At 39.1% G+C, this 22,705-nt stretch overlaps 1 protein-coding gene across 2 annotated transcripts in view; it reads left to right on the top strand.

Moving 5' to 3' along the window:
- The window catches only part of TAOK1 (TAO kinase 1), a 65,709-nt gene that overhangs the window by 23,753 nt on the left and 19,251 nt on the right, over positions 1 to 22,705 (top strand). For both annotated transcript variants that reach the window (XM_030462443.1, XM_030462444.1), the window contains exons 2-10: positions 6,545 to 6,771; positions 10,644 to 10,715; positions 13,651 to 13,752; positions 14,667 to 14,712; positions 15,616 to 15,712; positions 16,488 to 16,601; positions 17,369 to 17,460; positions 19,991 to 20,084; positions 20,904 to 20,985. In XM_030462443.1, coding sequence (XP_030318303.1) covers positions 6,640 to 6,771; positions 10,644 to 10,715; positions 13,651 to 13,752; positions 14,667 to 14,712; positions 15,616 to 15,712; positions 16,488 to 16,601; positions 17,369 to 17,460; positions 19,991 to 20,084; positions 20,904 to 20,985 — 831 coding nt within the window. In that variant the 5' untranslated portion in view covers positions 6,545 to 6,639. The remainder of the gene's footprint in view (positions 1 to 6,544; positions 6,772 to 10,643; positions 10,716 to 13,650; positions 13,753 to 14,666; positions 14,713 to 15,615; positions 15,713 to 16,487; positions 16,602 to 17,368; positions 17,461 to 19,990; positions 20,085 to 20,903; positions 20,986 to 22,705) is intronic.

The raw sequence follows: 22,705 nt of genomic DNA on the forward strand, positions 1-22,705 counted from the left end.
TGGATAGAAGATGAACCTGATTCCAGCCATAGTGCAGTGCTCCCCTGAATTTCAGACCAGCCAACAGAACTACTGTCTGTGCCCTTGCAGAAGGGACCCACTGGCTCAGGTCTCCTTGCACAGCCCCACTGCAGCAGAGTGGCCAGTGCTTGGGTTTGATGAATAGCAAAGTGACAGTGGGTAGGACAGATAGGAGGTAATCTCTGTCTACTCTTTGTATTTCCAGATAAGATACCACCATGCATAGAGTTTATCTGGCTAAAATTTTTTAGGCCGATTTCTTCACAGATTGCAAGATAAATCAAGGGTGGCAGCATTGTTGTAAAGTCTTATATCAGCACTGCCTGGTGGGATGGGTGTTCAGGTCTTCTGATGCTGGACATTCATCATCTTTTCTGGTATGTCCAGAAGTGTACAGCCCTTCTGTTTCTGATACCAAGAGAGTCAGATCATCACACTTGCATCCCCTTGGGTTTGAGGGGTGAGTATTGCAACCGCTGTTGCCTGAGGAGAGTACACTGGTATTTCAAAATACCAGTTTTGCCTGAAGAGAGTATGTTTTAGTGAAAAATGAGTAGTATTTTTCTTTCTCAGACAACACATATGCCGTTCATCACGTTGTCTTCTCCTTCCATACATTGTGGTCTTGTTTTGCCTCGTTGGCATCTCAAATATATGTCAAGTATATGTCAAAAGAAGCTTCTCCACCCAACAGGCGTATATGATACTGAAAGTCCAGCTGTGGTTTCCTCTGCATGGTTTCTAACCAAGCAGCTCATACATGCTGTTATTTTTGGTTTCTGTGCTAGAAAAGTGTTATTTAATATTTCTTCTCTGAAAATGCATGTAATAGTCACTACTTCTCATTTTGCATACAAGCAGCAACTTGTATTTTATAATTTAACTTTTTTATCTTACAGGCTTGTATTCAGTCTGTCAAAAATGGGGAGTGATTTGTCTGTTACTTCCAAAAAATTGTGCTTCTAAGTGAAATGTTCAGTGCTATACAGAAATCTTTAAAAGTCAGTATTTTAAGCATTCTTGCCATCCAGTTCTCAGTTTATGCATAATTGTAAGGAAAAAAAAATTCTTTCAATAGTTTTACTTCACGTTATTTATGATAGTGGTGGAAATTTTCAGTGTCAGCTGGAAGCCATTCAGGAAATTTTTAATAGTGTGTTGAAAGGATAATTTAATCGCAGCTTCATATACTCCCCAGATCTGACCCGTATGCAAGTAAGAGAAAATCCCTTTTCCCTTTTGACAGTTGCATTATGACACTCATTCCCTATCTATTTGATGCTCTTGCATTAGATCCTGCCAGAGGAAATTACACTAAAATTTAGCAACTTTTTTGCACTATGTGCAATGCAGATGCTTTTAAAAAAATAAATCTAAATATCTATTTCCAGATGAATTTCACTTGTGGTGAATTGGTTTTTGATGGTGGGATGGGGTTTTTTTTGATGGTCGTTTATTCACCTTCAGACTTTGAGTAAGAAGATGTGCCAAGGACCAGTAGTTTTCTGTGTTGAATATTAATTTTGTAGTCTTTGGGTGCTAAACTGGTCTCCTGGTTTATTTGTTGTGTTTTTAAAGTGTTATGTATATTCTGTCTGGGGGAAAACACACGATGTGCCTACTTTTAGTACCAAAAATAATTTTTTATAGATTTTACTGTTAAGTATTGTGTAGCAGATAACTCTAGCATAAAACAGATTTATGTCTCAATTTGCAAACAATTTTTTGATTATAATTCAGTAATGGGGGGCAGCATTCCTTTCAGCCTCATTCACCATCATAGGAGTCCGTGCAGCACGCATGTCTGTTGGTGCCCAGTGACATGGAGACACAGAATGATGGATTCACAGATCTGTTTGTGGTTTCCATTTTGTGCTCACATGGTATTTAACTCTGGTTATAACGTTCCTGTGTATAGAAGCTGAAGGATATTGAATGTGTTGATTCCTTGAAACTTTATTTGTTTGGACAAAATGTGCTGCTTTTCATGCTGATAATCAACAAGCAACCTACAGTTGTCACATTTTGGTTTCTACACATTTTCAAACCCTCTTAAGGACTTATAGGTGCTTCAATGGGTGTTCATGTTTAGTGTAACCTAACACCTTCCTAATACCTTCTGGTCACCATCACTCTCACTGACTTGATCTGGATGTGAACTTGAGAAATAACAATAATGGAAATCTCAGTGGGTAGGTTCACCTCTCCTTTACAGAGAAGGCTGTGTACATTGTCTTCTTAGTATGTGTGTTTATTACCTGAAGACAGTTATCTGTGACACTGACAGCCGCCAGATATTTTGCTGTGGACAGGTTTTCATTTCTCTGAAGTCTCTGTAGCATAAGGCTTAAATTTCCCCTTTAAATATGGCAGCGAACCATTCAGAGATTTGCTTGTTCTGCTCTGCAGGATCCCAGGAGATGTTAGTCACGGGGTGGGTCTTACTTCAGCTTGAGATGACATGGCAGGGAGGCAGAAAATTCAGAAGAGAACAGGTCTTACCCTGTCCTCATCTTCAACTTCCTTATGTCAGGGGTTCAAAGCGTGTTTCTACATTTAATGTAGCCATAATTACAGTGATGTGACATCTTATTGATTCATAGACTTCTGTGGATGTGTGCATGTGGTTTCTACTAACTGGTAGTTGTTCAGATGAAAGTAATTTGATAAAATATTTTGGCCTGTAGTCAGTGTCATTTACACCAATAATAGTAGCCAGTAACTACACGTAGTTGGTTCAGCCTGCTGTATGGAAATAGAGTTGGTCCAGGCCTGTGCTTTGATTTATTTTGAATCTTTCTCTTATTTTGCATCATCTTGTTGGTTGTGAGTTGATGTAAGGACCAATAGCTGTGTTTATGCAATGCAATATTCTGTCTTCCTATGAGTGGCAAAGAGGAAAAAAACAGGATTTTTCATCTGGTTTTAGAAGCTTGCAAGGTGGATTGTAGGTAAGCTGCCTCTCAGTCGGATGCACTCAGGCAGTTCTGGATCCTGTCTCTTGGCTACAATGAGGATCTGGCTACTTAATCTGAGCTGTCTAAAGTGAGATATCAGTCAGTTCCATCCACTGGGAACAGTTGTGTTTAACAGTATAGCTGCACTGATCCAAAAAACCTGTAGTGAAGGGACTGCATCAGAAGAAGAATGTAAAATACGTAAGTGCAACTTGACCCTAATTTAGAAAACCAGTTTCCTGCTGGTATATGATTTTCAGTGCAGTTTAGGTTTTTTAAGATCTTAACTAGTCTGTGTTTTTACTACATTTAAAGTAATGCAATAACCATGTTGCATGCCACTTCTCCTAACCTCACTTCCATTTTCCCCCAGTGTTCAGGTGTTGCAAGGCAGGAGGCAGAGCCCCTCGGCTAATGGTGCTGGCAGGCAGTGCCTGTTGTCTGGGTAAAAAGAAGAATTTAAAGAAATTTAATATTGTAGTATCCATAAAAAAATGGGAGCATTTACTGTCTAAAGCTTTCATATGGATGGAATTTACATTAATGCATTTTATTGTTCCATCTAAGCAGATCAAATGATAACCATAGTGTCATATCTGCTTTTCTGACTGTTCTCTTAAATAGGTTTTAATACTTAATGTTTTTATTCTCATGTTTTTATTCTCATGCATTTCAAAGCAGCAATTATTTTCAAGAATAAAGAGAACTGGATTTATCTCAATGCTCTCAGGCTTAAAGGGGGAAAAGTTGTGTTTGAAAGTGTATCACAAGCAGATGAGGAGTTCTGCTCTGATGGGCCATTCCAAGGCCACTACTGGTCCCGTACGAGCCTGTTTGTGTTCTCAGTGAGCCTGGTAAGAGCTTTAATAGGGGTAAAAAGTTGATGGTGTTGATGACATTACAGGGGCATGCTCAGAAATTATGCCAAGAAGGGGTCTAGTAGCTGGTTTGGCATCAAGGGTAGGTGGAGAAGGGGAGGAGGCCATGATCCACCATGGTGTGTGTGCACAGGGCTTTGCTCCTCTCCCTGGCTCCCACACACACGCAGGCTCCCGGGGACATGTGACTTTTGGCCAAATTAGCAGGTTTATCCCAGCCTAGCCCCTCTGACTAACAGATGTAGGGAAAAGGGCATTCTGGGATTGCAGCAGTTGCTTTGGAACAACAATGTCCTTTTTGTAAGAATCTGATGCTTCTTAAAAGATGGAACATGACATCATTACCGTCGATCCAAGAAACATTCCTTCAATAATACTGAGTGTGCTCTGGTTATCAGCTCCCTTCCCCCAGCTCCTTTCTCTTGCTTTTCTGACTGATGCTTTTTGTCTATTGTTTTGTTGAGGGCTGTAAATGTGAAACAGTTGTCTTTCAGTGTTATGTGCCTTGTTAGAGCTGGAATCAAGTGGAATATTGTTGGCTTATTTGAAAGAAAGCAAGAAAAGTACAAAAAAAAAACAAAAAAAAAAACCCCAAACCAACCCAACTTTTCTTCCAGTCTTCATAAATATAGCATGCTTCAGGTACAGGCTGAATTGAAGCTAATTATTTCCCTTCCCACACGGTGTGCTTTACTGCATTATGCAATGGAAGGTGGAGATATTGCAGTCCTGTTCCGTGCATCTCGCTCGCCTTGGTCGGCAGCTCAGGGTGTTGGAAGGCTCCTGTAATGATCCCGCCTCCGTAACCAAGTGTGTGTGTGTGTGTGTGTGTGTGCACGCTCAGCACAGCAGAGTTGTGAACAGCTGCTTATTTTCCATGTGTGTGAGATAGATATGTTTTTATACTTGGTCCACCGCTGGGATTTGAATATTTTATTTTTTTCCTTAGCCCCTGAGAGCGGGCTAGCGTGAAAACACGTTTTGGGTTGTGTTGTAAATCTTTCTGAATGCCGGCTGCATGGAGGAAAGCGATGAAAATGCTGGACTTTGCTTTGCTTCCCTGCCTTCTCTCTCCCACACATCTTCAGCAGGAACACAGGAGACTCTTGCAGACATTACAGCTAGGTATGTCTTGGCTGTCTCTCACACAGTCGTACTCTCTGTGTAGCGACGCTGGCAGTTATTTGAACTAACAAGGAGCTGGCGGTCTTTGGCACTTTCACATGCTGCAACTGTGTACAGAAGAGTATCACGGAGCATAAACATGCAGGAGTGTGTCTTTTTCCACTCTTGTAGGAATTGTTCTGCAGGGAGGGGAAAGCAAATGATTCATGGATGATCTAGAGGCTTGGAGAAAGGTGGAATTGTGTCCAGAAAAGGAGGAAAAATGGGGATAGGGCCTTCTGATATGTTGGTTAAACAGGTTTCTTGTCTTTTTTCCATTATAAAGGTGTAAAACTTTTTTAAGAAGCAAATTTGATATATGAAATATGAATTCTAAAAGGCCAGGTCTTGACCAGACAGGGATTTTTGGAAAAAAGTGAGATGTGTGATTGTTTGCCAGCGACACAGAACTGGTTTTATTGGTGACCCTTCATTTAGGATGGGGTCGGAGTGCCATTTACTTGTATGTTTTGTTTCACCTATTGCGAAGTTACAGTAAAATCCTATCACAAATTGAAAATATACTTTTATTCTGGCTGAATTCCAAGATACACTTTGAATAAATGAAAGGAAATGCACAATGCAAACAGGAAAGATTTTGTACATTCCCAGTGGCATCTGAAGTTACGAGTTCCTCTGAAGAAAGTGTTTTCCAATGGGCTATTGTAGAAGGCTGAATCATGTGCTATCACAATTAAAATGTATGTTTGCATCTGCTGAAGCAGAGTAGAAAGCCAAGTGTTATGTGGCATGGAGTATCTCCTCTTCTGGATGCTGTTCCTCCAGAGAAGGGGGTTTCAAATTAGAATGTGAAGAAAGGCATTTGTAGGTGGGGATCTTGAATTTAGTAAGAGAAAAAAAACAAGGATCGTAACTTATTTAGCTGTTGAAGGAGAAGCTTTAGAGGGGTTTCCACATGCATGCTGAAATGAGTAAAAATTGATCACTGGCTGTTTCTTAACTGGAATACAATGGCAGAAGAAAAAATAATGAGATGGATTAAAAAATGTAAATACAGATTTGTAAATAGCAGTGGTGGTTTCTGCACATCACACTTGTACCATATATTCTGTCTTGCAAAGACCATGATATATAGATATTTATATGAATAAATACTAATAATATTAATACTGCTTTGTCATCCACTTCACAAAGTCCAAACAATGCTTTAGGGCAGCACGTGTAACTCTTTGGAGGGAGGGTGTCAAGGTAATATGGGCTCACTGGTGACAAACTGGTTATTGCTGGAGGCCAGGGAGATTCTGTTGACCTCTCTGCAGGTGACAGCAGATGCTGGAGGAAGGATTGAGTCTCATTTTGTATTTTGATTTTGGTTTGTATTCTGTAGAAACACTTGACTGCTGTCACAGTGGGACTGTGACATGATCCCAGCAGATAGCTTGCGTTGCTTCACGCCATGGGGATGCTTGCTCTGATAGAAAGTGAAGCTGCTCTGCTGTAGCTTTGTTTCTGACTCTTTGAGGAGAGGATAATCAGTGAAGGATTGCAATCTTTTTCTTGCAGTAATCCATGCTGAAGAGGCTCCATTCATACAGATGAACCAAGGGTTGAGGCAGCACTTTAAACCCAGATAGTCGGTCGGCTAACTGCCCAGCAGGATGCCATCAACCAGCCGAGCGGGCAGCCTGAAGGACCCAGAAATTGCAGAGCTCTTCTTCAAAGAAGATCCTGAAAAGCTCTTCACAGATCTCCGAGAGATTGGCCATGGAAGCTTCGGAGCAGTTTATTTTGTAAGTAGCTCCCTGAGTTGTGAATCAGCTGTGTCTTTCTCTGAACTGTGGACGTAGACTCTTTTTGAATGTGTTGATGAGAACTACTGTGAATGTTTTTATGGTCTGATTGGGACAGAGATGTTTGCTCATGTGTCTGTCCATGTCTCAGTCCATTCACAGATGCACAGTATCTGTAAGGTGTTTGCGTACAAAATGAAAAGAAAAACTGCAAATGTGGCACCTGCCTGGTGCCTTTAGATGCCTTATTATTTTGCAAGCAGGGATTTATCTGCAAATTAAAACATGGATCTCTATTCCATCACTTCTGACTGGCCGTGAAGTTCTCTTGGTTTGATCTTCTCCTTTATCTCCTTTATTCTCCTGTCCCTTGAGAGAAATTGAGTTCTCTCTCCCTTTATGCATACCCCCAGGCTCCCTTGAAGCCATTCTTTGTGCTTGACACCTGAGTGTCTGCGCTCTTGTTGTCATTTGTCCTGTCACATCCTTCTCTACTGCAGGCAAAAATCCCAGTATTCATCTGCATAAAACTTACACGACACGAATGTCTGGACAGCAGAATTTTTCCCAGGCTGCTTGTGTAGCTCAACTGGAGGTGGGATGTCTCATGGTAACCTCATTTGCAGGTTGCTGTTAACCGAAGTGCATACTGCGAGACCTTCATTAAAAAACCATTTTCCTCAGAAAACCTTTTCACATTTATAATTATAGGAGGTGTGGCCAAAACTGCCAATTTTCCTTCAGAAAGCCATTTGTGTCATTATTTTATGAGATGTCTATTCATGGTTAATAATTGCAGCAGACCATGTTGGGAACCTTCCAGCACAAATTTAATGCAGCACAGATGAACTAATTAGGAAAAGCTTCTTAATTTTGTTCCCTGCTTAAAACTATGAGCTGCCACTGTCTGGGAACAGATCTGGGGGAGGAAGTGTTTCCTAACGAGGCAGAACTCACCTGTGGCCTTCATCTCATTTACTCACTTCAGTTAAAGAGAGGATATAAAAGGAGGAAACTGACAAATCTGTCTTCCTGCTATATAGAATGTAATGGAAGTTCTTCAGGAATGCTCTGCCTTCTAGAGGTCTGCTTGGACCCACATGGGTATGGAGAACCAGAGCACAGCTGGAGGTACCCTGTGAGCTGAGGGCTAACAGCATTCCCAGACCTCAGACAGGAGTTGCTGGCTTGGCCTTTGCAGATTGCCTGAATTTAAGTTGTGGGTAAGGGCCGATTGCCCATTACCAGCTCCTTCTTCAAGGAGATCCAAAGTAAGAGGTCATTAATTTCTTGTTTTGTTTTTTCTTTCCCCCCCATTTTAGACTACCAATTCATTAAGTTGGTATTTATTTACTAAAGAGTACAATTACTTGATGGTGTTTGGATTGTGCTTCTTTGATAGCAATACCTCTAATTTGGCACACGGAAAAAGACAAGGGTAAGCAATGTGAACATAGCTCCAACCCATCAAGGGCTTTCTTTTTGCCAATTGAGTTTCCAAGATATGCTGTTGCCATGCTTGTGTTACACAGTTTTAACTTACACCATAATACAACAGAAAATGTATCTTTTTACTACTCTAACATCCTGAATTTGAAACTGTTTCATGTAACATGATACCTCGAACAGAAGCCCAAAAGATGAAAACATGGAAGGAGAAATTTGGTTTAAATTAAATAAGTATAAAGAAGTGAGGTAGAGAAATGTATGTCTTGAGTCCTTTATTCCTCTGGAAAGCTAGGGGTAAAAAACCCTGCAGTTTCTTTAACAAGGTTTTGATTCTGCTGCTACAAACAATTAAACTTTCTTTAATCAATGCAATATTGGATTGGAGTTAATAACCACTTAAAAGCATATTACCAAAGCTGATGACATACTTCACCTTTTCTTGGCTCATGTTTTGCTTGTGTCACAGCTGAATTTACTATGGTCACCAGATGTTGATGTCTTTTTGGGAAAGCAGGATATATGTGCTGCAATGTCTGCCATAAACCAAGCCTCGTTCACTTGGATGGTTTAAGTTATCTGGCCTTGTAACATCTTCATGGCTTTTCTTTAGACACCATATTTTTTAAGTTACTCAAAGTCACAAAGAAACTAAAAAAGTGAATGAAACTGTGATGTACCATCCCTGAGGTGTCAGCTGTGCCCTCTGGCAGCAGTGCAGGACTCTAGGTGCTGGGCGAACATGATCAGGGGTCATTTGCTTGTGTTTTCTAATACATAGCACTCCTCTCACCAGTCTGCTTTCATTGTGCAAAGCCTGGGCCAAAGATGTGGATGATAAATAGATGGGGGAGTAATTAACAAATAGAAAAATCCATATAATCTTGACATCTCCCCCTGCCCTTTTAAAATGCAGTTTAGTCTTTTGTTGTTAGTTATACCTACCTTGCTTTCCTTTTAGCAATGATCTCAAGAAGGGGTGATAAATTTGTCTTGCACAATAACTCCCTGAGAATGTTCACTCTTGTCCCTTCCTATGTTTGTTACATCCTGCAGTGGCAGAAAGTTTCTTTTTTTTCTTTCATGATTAACATGAATTTTGCTGGTTCAAGTCCTGGTTTTAGCTTCTTAGAAACTGCAAGTCTGGCACCTCTGAATCATTTTGGTATTATCCTTACCCTGCTCCCTGCTCTGGAGGGTAATAACAGCTTTCACTTGACACAGGAAACCCACTACACTGGAGCACTGCAGATGGAGCAAGAAGAATAACCTGCTCCCTTTTGTTACAGCTGGGTTCCTTCTGCTCTACTTTAGTAATTTGCACGCCTGTTTTATTGCAGTTCTTCACTGGTTTGCATGTTTCAGAGATTGTCTTGAATTAGTACAGGTCTGGCAAGCAGAATTTTACTCTTTTTTTTTTGTCTCAAAAAATAAAACTAGATGTGCCCCTCGCAACCTTAGAGGTACTGTAATGTCAGTGAGAAAGTGGGAAGGATCCTCTCAAACAGAAAAAACCACTAAAAATAGTATTGGTTCAAGCTTATCATAACTGGTTGAAATAGACTGACAGGAATTCTGGGAACCTCTTTGTTATGAATGGCAGAATTAAAACATGACTGAAAAACCTTTTTTCAAAAGGCAGAATCCCAGTACTTCATTAATCCATGTTCTGGTAGTAGTACAAAATCTATTAAAACCCAGCGTTTTCATCAGTCATCAGTGAAAGCTAGGGTGCACATATTTTGATTTATATCATTTAGCTTTGTGTGCAAGTTGATTGTACATAATCAGAGAGGCTCAGAGGTCTTTTCTTCCATTGCCCCTCTGTGCTGCTGAAATCCCCACTGGAGGGGAGGCTGAGGTCCTGTCTGGAACCATCTTTCCTGACAGTTGAAGCTGCCTCTTCCCCTGCCAGGGTGAAGGAGCCATTGCTTTGGTGCTCAATTAAACAGAACTTATTGTCTACATCTTATCTTGGATTATTGCTGTCTGAAGGCAGGAGGTCTGCCTTTGATGTGTGAAAACCCATCTACATTTGTTGTGCACTGTAAAAGATAATATTGTTGGACTGAGAAAGTGAAAGTCTGAGTAGGAATCAGGATGGGTTGCTTACATCTCTGCCATCTCTGTAGCAGCTGCCTTCCTTTAAGGCAAAATAGGTGGGAATTTGTGGCAGCCCTGGGATTAACTGGTGGCCATCTCCTGCCTATCCTTTTCCATCCTCTCTTACCTTTGGAATGAAACAAGGGAGCTGAGTCTTGCTTCTGTTTAGTCTGGACTGAATAAAATTGTATTTTAACTCTCTGTAAAAGTTAACTGATGGATAAAGGTTTTTTTATGGCTACGTTTGGTTTGATCTTGGGATTGATCTTGATCTTGGAATTAATGATCTGAAGGAACTGATGCATTGTGTTTTCATGTTGCAGGCACGTGATGTGCGCACCAATGAAGTGGTGGCCATCAAGAAAATGTCATATAGTGGGAAGCAGTCCAATGAGGTGAGTAGAAACATTGCATACTAAATCTTGACCATTGCAAGTACTTACTAGAAGGGATGACTTTAGTTATCCTGGGCTACAGCAGAGGAGGCCTTTCTTTAACTGTAAAGGTGAATTAGAATACTGTGTAAAGAAAACAAGTCAGTTTACTGTTCGCAATGTATTTCCTAATCTGCTGAGTCTAATCTGCTCCTGGAAAAGATGTGTGGGACCATTGCTTCCAGACACAACAGAATCTTTTATGCGACCATATAAATGTATAGAAAGCAAAAAAGAAAATTAAAACCAGTGGTTTTGTTTGTCAGGATGTCTTGTTGCCCTTGAATGTTTTATTTTAAATACCTTTTAAAGTAACCATATAGCTTACTGAACAAAAGAATAATAGCTGTGGATGCAGTAGTGAGATTCAGAAAGAATCTTGCTTATACAAAGTAGCAAGGCAGAAGGCATCCTTCCCTGGAATGAGTGTGCTGATGAGGAGCTAAAAAGAAAAAAAAAGCAAACAGCAGCTAAAGAATGAATGTGAAAATCTGAACAGCAGCATAATTATGGAAGAACTGCCAGAGCTAGGGACTCAAGCAGTCTTTGCAGAGAAGTCTGTAAAAGTAGGCCTCTGAGATGTAAATGTTTGGTGTTTCATGGCCACCCAACGTGTGTTTTTTTCCCTGAGACACTTAACAGAGAGAATTGATTTTATACTGAAATGTGCTAATACAGATTTTTGAAAAGCACAACGTGACATGAGCAGCTGATTTGGTATTATTTCTGGTTAATGACATCTCTCAAATCACAGTGTGATTTTTCAGCAGAAGTATTTATTGCAAGCAGGTTGTTCTAGGCATTTCTGGTTCCCTCCTTCCATTCTTTATATTCCAGTCTTAGGAGCAGTCTTGCTCCGATGAATTTGATTAACAGCTCATAGCTTTTTGTGCCTGCCTTTTATGTATTGATCATCTGCACTACAAGGAGCTGAACTATTCCTTCTTTTCTGTGTGTCTGTGTAGGAGGGAGAGGTGGCAGTGTCTCTCCAGCAGTCTTAAATTCTAGCTTCACAGTTAAATTTGCTATGTGTGTTTCTATTTTGTCACTGCAGTGACTTGTTTAACTGTGTACTGATGAAAGAATAATTTGTACTTACTACTTGTCCTACTGTTTTAATTACTGTGAGCTATAAATACTCTATTCACATGAATGAAGCAAACTGTGCATGCTTCAGAAATAGCTTTTGTTTGTCTTCAATGCTTATGTTTCTTTATTTTGAAGAAAGTAATAAGACCAAGATTGAAGCACTTTCTATTTTGCTTCTGTATTTATTTGTCTTGTTCAGAAGTTTGCTAGAGTTATGATCTAGCATATGGAAAGAAAATTGACTAGAGGCATTCTGGTGTCATCTATATTTAGTTTGGCTTCATAATAAGATTTTTTATTTGGTGGGAATAATTTGTCTCCAAAACATATTTTAGACTAAAGATAAGCTAAAAATCTTTGGGATATGTAGTGCCATGATCTTAATATGATCTTGGAGATTTGATTTTATTTTTTTTTTTTAATGCAGGAAATCATGAATATGTCTTAACTGATATACCACCATGTTCTTCTTGATATAGAAGTTTAACATGGCACTTTCTTCGTTTGCATTTTATTGCTTAGTACCTCAAAGCCTTTGAGGGTAAAGGTAAAAGGCAAGAAGGTGTTAATGTACTGGAACCAGGGTGTCAGCAAGAGTTTGTGTTAGTACAACTACACTAACATCCTTCTCCTGAAGTATCTGATGTTGAGAAATGCTTCCTCAATCAGCTGCCTTGGTTGTGGCTACCATGTTCCCTGGGTTCATGTGTTTCTCTAACCCTGAAGTTTTCATTGAGGAGGATTTGAGTTTTTCATGTGTTTTCCAAAGCATTTGGGAATATGGGACCTCTGTCTGTCTGTGAATCCTACCCTGAGGAGATGTGTGCTGAGGGATTAACAGGACTTGGAGAACAGTGTTTAAACTTTAGGGTGTTGGATTCAGAACCAATGCTCTTTCTCAAAGACATTTTCAGTGTAAACACTCTTGTGTTGGTATCTGCATACTTTAGTGGTTTGAACTACTGTGTTTTTAAAAATCTTTTCTTGTAGTTGTAGTTTTGTTGTTTTACTCACAAACTTCTGCCTTTCTTTGTGGAGGAGGTAAAGATGTGCAGCAAATTTTGGTAATTTCCTCCAAGGGGAGTAATGGCAGTGTCCATCCCTGTGTTAGAATACGACACTTTGATCTCTTCTGTACTTTAAAGCTGTACTGGCAGAACTCCCCTTGTTATAAACCTGTATTTTGTTTTATCTGTTTCTCCTTTGCTCCTGCACAGCCCTTTCCCATACCTAATAGGTAACTCACCTTAAATCAGTCCTTATAAAAACTGAACTAGTAATGAAGGAACATTATCAAGAATGTAGTCAGATATTTGATGAGTGATAAATGGAGCCTCATCCAGTGTAATGTAGGTGCTAGTTGGGATAGGTTGTTATATGAAGATTTAAGTGAGAGACAGCTAATCATGCTGACAGACACTTATCATCCACATCTCTTTTAGGTTGGGATGTATGTTTGGTTTGACAACAGAAATGGTATCCCTTAGAAAAGGATTGCTTATTTTTTGAGGACTTGCTCAGCTACTAGGTGTTTACCAGTATATCCTATGCATACATATAAATAAAAGTAGTATATTGAAGAGAGATCCTTACATATTAGATCCTAATAAATCAATAACTTGTTTTGTAGATCTGTTGAGGAGTTAAGTAGTGAATATCTTGGTGTTGATGTAAAAATATTTTGATTTGGAACCAGGAGAAGTTTTTCCCCTTAAAATTATTAAAATACATACTGACTTAACAACAGCCCCCCCAAAACAAAGGTAACAGTTTTATGAAATCTTTCTATTCCTTTTCTTTTCTACAGAAATGGCAGGATATTATTAAGGAAGTCAAGTTCCTCCAAAGAATAAAACACCCTAACAGTATAGAATACAAAGGCTGCTATTTGCGGGAGCATACAGCATGGGTAAGCATCTGCTGCACTCTGCATTTCTCTTGCCTTGGTTAAGAGTGCTTTAAAATATCTCCAGCTGGCTTTCAAGAGGCACCTGTACAACTGCATTGCATAGACTCAGAGAAGAATAGCCTTACAGAGGCTCAGCAAAGCTGAATGTATTTTTTTTTTTTTTTTTTGGAAACAAGATTTAGGGAAATTTTTCCTTTCACTTGCAGAGTAAGGTGATTGTGGTGGTGTTCTAGTATGTTTAGTTCAATTTGAGCATTTGAAATAAACAGTAAGGCAGTAAATTTATCTGCCTCTTTTCTTGCTTTAAGGAAAGGTGAGTATTTCACTTGTAGTGCCCATGAGGCAAGTATGGAAGTCTTACTGGATGCTTGCAGATAATTTAACAATGCATTTGTACACCTCTCATTGACAACATTCTTGTAGTATCATATACTGAAGAAATTATATTGTTGATCTAATATTTTAAATTGTAATTAGTTCACATATTAGCTTCAGTAAATCTGTACAACAAAGTTATAGGAGGTTTTGGTTTTGATTTACCTGTCACTGGGACAAAATCTTAAGTAAATCCCTAAATAGCTCTTTGATAATCTTGTTAAGTGCAATTTAACATTCCTGTTAAGTACATACGTATAAAATAAGATACGTAATACAATACATAACTAGTTATGGTTTTGCCTTCCTTACAAGTTTTGTTGCTTTGTATTTATGCTAATTCCAGTTAGAGCTGTGCTTGTGGGAGGGGTCAGTATGACAGTGCTGGGATGGGGCTTATGTTACAAGCAGTATTTGTTTTGTTATAGCAGACTGCTTTGTATGCACTGGTGATAATTTGGAGATTTCTCTACAGAAATGTAGAATACATACATTTACTGTAGATTTTCTAACAAATATTTTGATTTCTTCCCATATAGCTTGTTATGGAATATTGTTTAGGATCAGCATCAGACTTACTAGAAGGTATGTCATACCTATTTATTTGATTCAAAGTCAGAAGTTTAGTACTGAAGTAGAAGGTTACAGCATCACAGAATTGTCCTTGAGTGTACAGGTTTATTTGGAGACAGAGTGTGTGAACAGGTGCAGTTTTTAAAATTCCTGAATGACTGTAGTATTTTTTTTCTGTAGAATATTGGTTTTCCCAGGTGCCTAGTTTCTCCTTGGTTCACATTATTTTAAAGTTTTCAGTCAGCTGTTTATTTTCCTCTGAGTTTTAGGTTCTCCTGTCATTTTAGTTCAAGATTTATTTCTGCAAACTCTTGCTGATGATTCTAATGCTTACTAACAACTGTAGGCCTGATGACTAAAATAGCACTGCAGCAGTATTAGGGTTTTGCTGGACGAGGCCTTTTCTTAAATGGTCATTTTTCTATCAGGCTTCTTGAAGTGAACTTTCTTTCAAGATATATGTGTGGCCAGGAAGTTGTTCCTCTCCTTTACTTGCCAGAGGCATTTCAGGACAAAAGGCTGAGCTGCAGGATAATCATCTGTATCACTACAGTTTATTCATGTGTGAATTGTGCTAAAGTTCTAGGCTTTGGGATTTAGCTTCAGTAATGGAAACTTGAATATTGTGTCTCAAATAGATGTTTGGAAGAATGGTCATGGAACTGTCAGGAATGTAGTTTATAGTTGCAAAATAGTCTCTTTTTGGTAGTAAATAGCTAATGGTTTAGAGTGAGAAGATTATACCTGATTGTAGAATGCACTCTACACTGTGAACTATTTTTACATTTGATTCTTATACTGAACCAAGTGAAAATGAACTTGTAGTGTTTTCTCTCTGTTTACATTGTTAGCAGTATTCATGTGTATGCTGCAATCTGCATTAATATTTAATTTCAAATAAATTCTTTCCTTAAGTTCATAAAAAGCCATTGCAAGAAGTGGAAATAGCAGCAATTACCCATGGTGCTCTCCAGGGATTAGCATACTTGCATTCTCACAATATGATCCATAGGTAAGTGGTTATACTTCTCCTATCTCACACACAGGTAATTTATTTTGTTGATTGCATCCTCTTCATCCCAAATTCAGTATTTCCAAGCAGGGATTTTCTTTTGACAGTGCCTGTATGCTCCCAAAGTAATGATTTATAGTAGTCAGATGCTAGGGAGCTCTGTATCTCTGTGTGCACTGTCCCTTAGAGCTGGTATTCATAATTTCTGTAGAATTAATCTGAGTCTGCTGAGATTTCCAATACCTTAAGCTCTTCCACTGCTTTAAGCAGTGAAGACCAAGGCAGGACAAGTTCACCTCAGCAGCTTCTAGCAACTTGAAGGCAAAGATTGCTGGGGCAGGGGAAGCACTTATACTTGAAAAATTGGTTTTACATGAACACACATATTGTGAAGCATACAGTAAGTATGGGATGCAAGTGTTCTTTGTGCTTAAAGTACTGCTGTGTTTTAGTAAGATGAAGGATTTGAATAGTTACATTATTAGCACTTGTTTGAATAGATTTATAAAGGACATAGTTGGTGGAGAAGGTTTTGCAGAACTGTATAGGAAGCTGATCCAGGTGTGCCATTTGAGGTTGACTTTTAAGACAAGCTTGATTCTAAGATCAAGGGCCATGCTAAGCTGTTAACTTAAGGGTGAAGTTTTTATATTTGAAAGAAATTAGAGTATTCTGCAACTTAAACATGTGAATACTAATGTCTTTTGTAGTAAGTCCTACAGAAGTTTTTCTTTTTTTGAGAGGAATAATACTGATGTTTATATTCTATAACCAGAGATATCAAGGCAGGAAACATCCTGCTGACAGAGCCAGGACAGGTGAAACTTGCTGACTTTGGGTCTGCTTCCATAGCATCTCCTGCCAACTCATTTGTGGGGACGCCATATTGGTAAGCCAAGAATTTTATGCATTTCTGGCTTTGTGAAATGATCATTTATTGGCTGTTTAGTATGCTTGAGCTTCATTGGCACAACCATTGTAATCTTCTGGTTGTGATAATGATAAAATGTACTTTTCGGAAAAAAAAAAAAAAATTTAGAAATTGTACTTAGGCTCTGACTTAAGAAAATTGTGAATCCTTGTATTTCACAAAAAGTTATAAAGCTGTTCTTCTGTTTGACTATTTGTGACTTTAAGTGGTAGAGGTGGGATTGAATAATCTGTAATATATTTTAATTACTCCCCCCAGTGGTTTTAACACTTCATATGTTCTCACTGCATCTGTTTGCTGAAATAACCAAAGTGTTTTTTCTTTCATAGGGAAGGCCAGATTCATTTAACAAAACCTTTTGCAGATCCCTTATATGCTTTTGATCTCTTGCACCTGATCTGTGGTCTTTACACAATTGTGTGCTATAATTATTTCATTAGAGCTGGGCAGGCAGCTAAACTATTGGAAATGTTGGAGGGTGAGAAGATGGTGATAGGCATAAATGGAGAGCTGGGCAAAGCACAGGAGAACGTTGTGCAGCCTCTGTGTAGGCTTAAACTATTGTAGGAGCCTGGTCTTTGTTCCCAGGATCCCATGCTCTTGCCAGATACCTTGGGGAGTTATTTGTAGCAGAAATCAGTGAAACAGCCTGTTTCATTGAATTACTGATGATGACAATGTGTTCCATTGCCCAGAATTTTATGAGCACCAATTTCCTCTTTTAGGATGGCCCCAGAAGTGATTTTAGCCATGGATGAAGGGCAGTATGATGGCAAAGTAGATGTTTGGTCTCTTGGAATTACCTGTATTGAGTTAGGTAAGTTATTTTCTTTGAAAAATTATGAAATCAAGCATTCAGCCTAGAACCTAGGACTTATTCAGCTATATTACAGTGCAAAAGATCTTCCTTGTCCTGGTTTCTCAGGGATTTGTGTTTTATAGAAAAGAGCTAAATGGGCTCTCTAGAATTCAAGACTAACTCTCCAATTTGATGTTTATTTTTTATTGAGCTGGTGTTTTCACTACCCAAAGATAAAGAGAGTTATATAGACAAAGAAAACATCCGGGCTGTATCACTGAAGGTGTTCACATCTGTGGGAGAAGCAGTTAACTTCTGAACTGAACAACTGCTGAACAGCTCTAGGAATGAACCATTAACAGTACCAGCATGGAAGTAGATTTAATGGAATAAATTGATATTGTTTGTATGATAATGTAAGAAATAGTATTGAGTTCTGCAGAAATGATGTTTGGGATAAATGGACAGCTTTAAAGCTATATTCAGTGTATATTGTCCCTTGTGAGTAGGTTTGGCTGGAAAAATCTTTTGGGGAAAAAAGAGGGATAGGGAATAAACTGTTGAAGCAGTAACCTATAAGCCAAACCCAAAAGAAATTACAGTATTACCATTAGAACAGACTCCTTGAAACAAAACATAAATTTAAAAGGAGCAAGTTAGTATGGAATTATATTTAAATTTAAGGTACAGTATTTTCATGAAACAAAACCACACTCACTGAAGCATAATGCTGTGCACAGCGCTACCCAGATTTTAGTCAGTCTCCAGCTCTGCAGAAGCACTTAGCTGCAAGTTTTTCTTGGGCTGGTGAGGTTCAGTGCTGTTTGTTGCACCTGAGGCTGTCATGCCATCCTTGTCAGATCTTATTGCCCATGCTCCAAACTGACCTCAGTGGAGGAGCAGCCCAGCCGGGCAGCTGGAGCTCTCAGGAACACGCTAATCCATGTGAACTGCACAGTTTAGCTAAAAATGCTGTCTGGCATTCCAAGCTGTCAACTTCAGTTTCTTCCAGGATGTGAAATAAATTCTTTCTTCAGAGCAGAGAAATTTTGTTTTTGATTTTTTTTTTTTTCTGTTGTTGTTGCCAATATGAAGCAAGCTGAAGGGGTGTGACTGTCATGACAGAGTCCTGCTCTGAGTGGAGTAAGGAGACTTGGCTGGCTGCAGGGCTCCAGGAATGTGGTGAGCTCATGGCCACCACACCCCCGGGTGCCTTCCTGCACGCTGCCTTTTTGCAATATGAAGCGTTAGGCTCCGTCTACAGCTTCTGGTGTGGTGGGAGGTGAGACTAGGTCAGGACAGTGGAGTGTTGTAAGCTGGGTTGGAGTGGTTGTCTCATTTGCCTGGGTTTGAATAAGCACAGGGAAAAGGCAGAAGAGTGAGACATCTAGTTGTCTTCTCAAACTATTACTTAGTCATAGAACTGGCCCTCACTGAGGCTCAGTTTCCATGTTTCCCGAGGATTTTTATTTTATTTGGGTGAGTTATGAGAAAAAAAAAAAAGGGAGGATAATCAGTTGAAATAGTTGAAGGGGTCACTTAAAATAGTTTAATGGATAATCAGTCTGATCCTCAATAGCAGCACCTGGTTATCTGACAGACTAGAGAAGGTAAAGTGCTACGTTTGAGGAAAGGCTTAAGTCCTTAATTTACCCATTCTGAGGAATTTGTAGAGCTTAGCCCATTCTCTGATAACTGTGAGTGAACAATGAGCTCTGATACATGTTTCTGCTATTATTCAACACAAAATTAGAAAGCAGAAAATGAGCTTTATTTTTTTTCAGGAAGGAAAGTTTTCTAGCGTAGGAACATCCCTGTGGCCTGACCAGCTTCTCTGGAATGTTTATGGCGAGGCTGAACTTTATAGGTTTAGCCCATAAACATTCTGATGAAGCTTCAATTTTGTTGTTACAGTGAGATCATCTCCTTCCTCATTAAGCTTTCATGCTGTGTCAGTCTATAAGAGTAACACAAGCTTGAAAGAGAGAGAAGAGCCAAAGAGAATGCAACTCTCAAAATAGTATCTTGAGTTAGCCTGTTACTGACTTCCTGCCCATGTGCTTAGTCAGTTAAGTGTGATTTAATGGTTCTTTTAACCAGCTTTTTCTTCATCACTGCTGTCCTGTTGGATTTAAATATTTCTGCAACTGTAGCTTAAAACAAAAAAACCAAACAAAAAAAAAGAGGTTATGAAAGAAAGAATGCTTAGTGGCTAAACACCGAGTATAGAGCTTACTGTTAACTTAGTCCTATTTTAGTACATTAAAATGAGTCAGAGAAGTCAACTATGATAAACCACGTAATTTAAAAGCTTGAGAGGACAAAGCATTTGATCTTCAAAGTGCTTTCATCTTCTGCAATGGTATAGGACATACGCCAACATATCTGTCTGATTGCAGGGTAGGGTTGATTTGGGGTTCCATGTTCAGGCAGTAGTGTTTCTGCTGATGTGGTTTTCTTTTTTTAAAGGGATGTAAACTAAAAAAAAAAAAAGAGCAAAAACATGAGACTATCTCCCTATATAAAAATTATTTTCTTTTGTGTATAGCGGAAAGGAAGCCTCCTTTGTTTAATATGAACGCAATGAGTGCCTTATATCACATAGCGCAGAATGAATCCCCTACACTACAGTCTAATGAATGGTGAGTATTACTGAGGGAGGAATGTTGTAGGGAATTGCTGTAAATGGAGTGCTTTGTCATGCCGAGTTCTTGAAATGGCTGGGTTCCTACTGGGAGGATGAGAGCTGGAAGGCTCTTGCTAGGTTCACTCTATATTTTGTATACAGAACTGACCATTTAGTCAGTACATGTTTGAGACTCTCAGTGTAGCAGAAAGAGGACATGCTGCTGGAAGAGTATAAGATCCTGTAAAAAAAATCAGTTCATGGGTTGGTAAACTTCTGAAGCTTCCAAGCTAGCCAACAATGTGGGGTTGACTATTTTTTTAATCACAAACCACACCGTCAATTCCTAAATCTTCTTTTGTGGAAGTATTACTTTGCAAGATGAAGATGTTGTTTCTGTGCAATGATTGTGTGTTGTGTAAACATCAGAAGAATAAAGCACAGTAGTAGCATTTTGTGCCTCCCAGCCTCAGCTGTCTTTTGAGACAGCAGAGTAAACTGATCTCAAAAGTTAAAAACTTCCTAATTATAATTTTCTGAGCCATAGCCCTAAGCTTCTAACCTGACACATTGTACCTTATTTTTAGAATTTTTTTTCTACTTAGGAGTTTGACTGGTTAGACTATTTCATACCCTGGCACTTGTCAAAACATTCAGCTCATATTACGTATTTTTCTGACCCCCAAAATGCAAAAATAAAAGTTGTTCTGCTACCAGTGACCAAATGTAAATGTCTTCATTCTTTTAATGAGCTTTGAAAACTAGGTAGCTAACTCAGAAGTTTTTTGTGGTTTTCTTTGTTTTGGTTTTTTTTTTTTCACTTTCCTTGCCACAGGTCCGATTATTTTCGAAACTTCGTAGATTCTTGCCTCCAGAAAATTCCTCAAGACAGGCCTACATCAGAGGAGCTTCTGAAGGTTGGTTTGCTTGTCTTTTTTTTGTTTTACGCATGACACTAAAAAGGAGCCAGGCCCTGGGACACTCTTCTCTTTCACCTACCATACTAGGCAACAATTAACAATTCTCCCTTTCCCCATTAACCAAAAACCTCTGAGCTGAGGGTGCTGTGGAGTTTCCCCAGCTGGTGATTCTGGCTTGACTGCCCTTTTGCAGTGTCCCAGACAGCTCCCTAGATGACTCTGAGCCAGTCTTGTTCTCATCATAAAAGGACACCTCAGAAAGTGACACTGGATGTCCATCAACTTGTCAAGAGTTTCAGTTGCTTAAGCTTACTCTGTTCTGCTGGTGATTGTAATTAATCCTGACAGAGCTGCCAGTGCTTTACTTCACAAATACCTCTCAATACTCCCCTCTTTATTCCATGCTATATATACCCCTAAAGGCTTTTTATCCTCTGCCCTCACCTGTGTGCTTTACACATAGAACTGAAATTCTAATAGTATCCCTGGAGGAAAGGAAGCAGCAGAAAACAGTTTTTCTTCTTCACACTTTTCCTTGATACGAACAAGCCTCAGCTGTCTGCAGTTTTCTTCTGCATTTGTGCTCCTGTATGCTGCAGATACTTGATTTTCCTTGCTCTTATCCAGAAACAAAGCCAGTGTGTAGATTATTGCAAAAAGCCATCATGTTCCTAAGTGAATGTAACTTGCACAGACATTAGGTTTAGAACTGCTTTATTCCAAGTTCCTCTTTGGTGGATTTCCTGTGTGGCATCAGATGGCATTCAGAATTTTGTTAGCTTGTTGTTCTCTTTACAGGGTTCATGACATTTTGGGGGGTTTTTATCCTGGCTAGGTTTGTGCTAAACAGTGATTTTTCCAAAATATTGCATTGCTGGGAAGTTGATGCTATTTAAGAAGGTTCTATCATCACCTTTTTGTATTTTGTTATTGAAATGGTTCTCAGGACTTTTGCCTCTTTAAAAACAGACTATTCAGAAAGTAAAGGCAATTATCCAGTAAAGGGTTTGGCGTGGGTGTGTAGTCCTGCCATTTCAGACTTCTGTAGCTTGGTTTTATTTTGAGCAGTTCACTGCAATTAAAGAGAACATTGATGGAAATGAAACGTTTGTGAATTTATTCCTTCCATATCTATAGTCTGAAACAGCTGCAGGCCACTTCACAGGGACAGGTAGAGAATGTGACGTGTTGGAAATGGCAATGCAGTTCTCCTAAGGAACAAAATGAAACTAGTGGTGGTGTTAATAATGACTCATGCTTGCACAGCACATTTCATCTGGAGACTGCAAAAGCTGCTTCTGGCATACAGAGACAGGATTTGTTTTACCTACTGGCAGAATGTAACCACCTTTGCGGTGAAATGCAGTGACTATTTCCAAATCAAGAGCATAACATGGCTAACTGTTCCAGGGCTATTTTGTGACTCAGAGCTCTATGCTGAATATTTGATTCTCAGGCTTCTCTAAAGAAGGAAAAGGATTTTAGAGTGAGAGTTAGATGATGAGATAATTAATATTTGGTTAGAGATACTTAAGCAGTCGAACATTATTTATATGTTATTCCTTGCTCTTCCCCCTCTGAACCACAAGTAGATAACATCTCTAAATACCTCTACAGAGAAGTCCAAGGGTTTAAACTGAACCTGTTTTCATGGTACATGAAATACCATTCCTGCATTTGGGTTTTTTTTTACATCTTTACTTTTTGGTTGACTTCT

Source organism: Calypte anna, chromosome 19 (assembly GCF_003957555.1).
Source record: "Calypte anna isolate BGI_N300 chromosome 19, bCalAnn1_v1.p, whole genome shotgun sequence".
In the NCBI taxonomy this organism is placed as follows: Eukaryota; Metazoa; Chordata; class Aves; order Apodiformes; family Trochilidae; genus Calypte; species Calypte anna.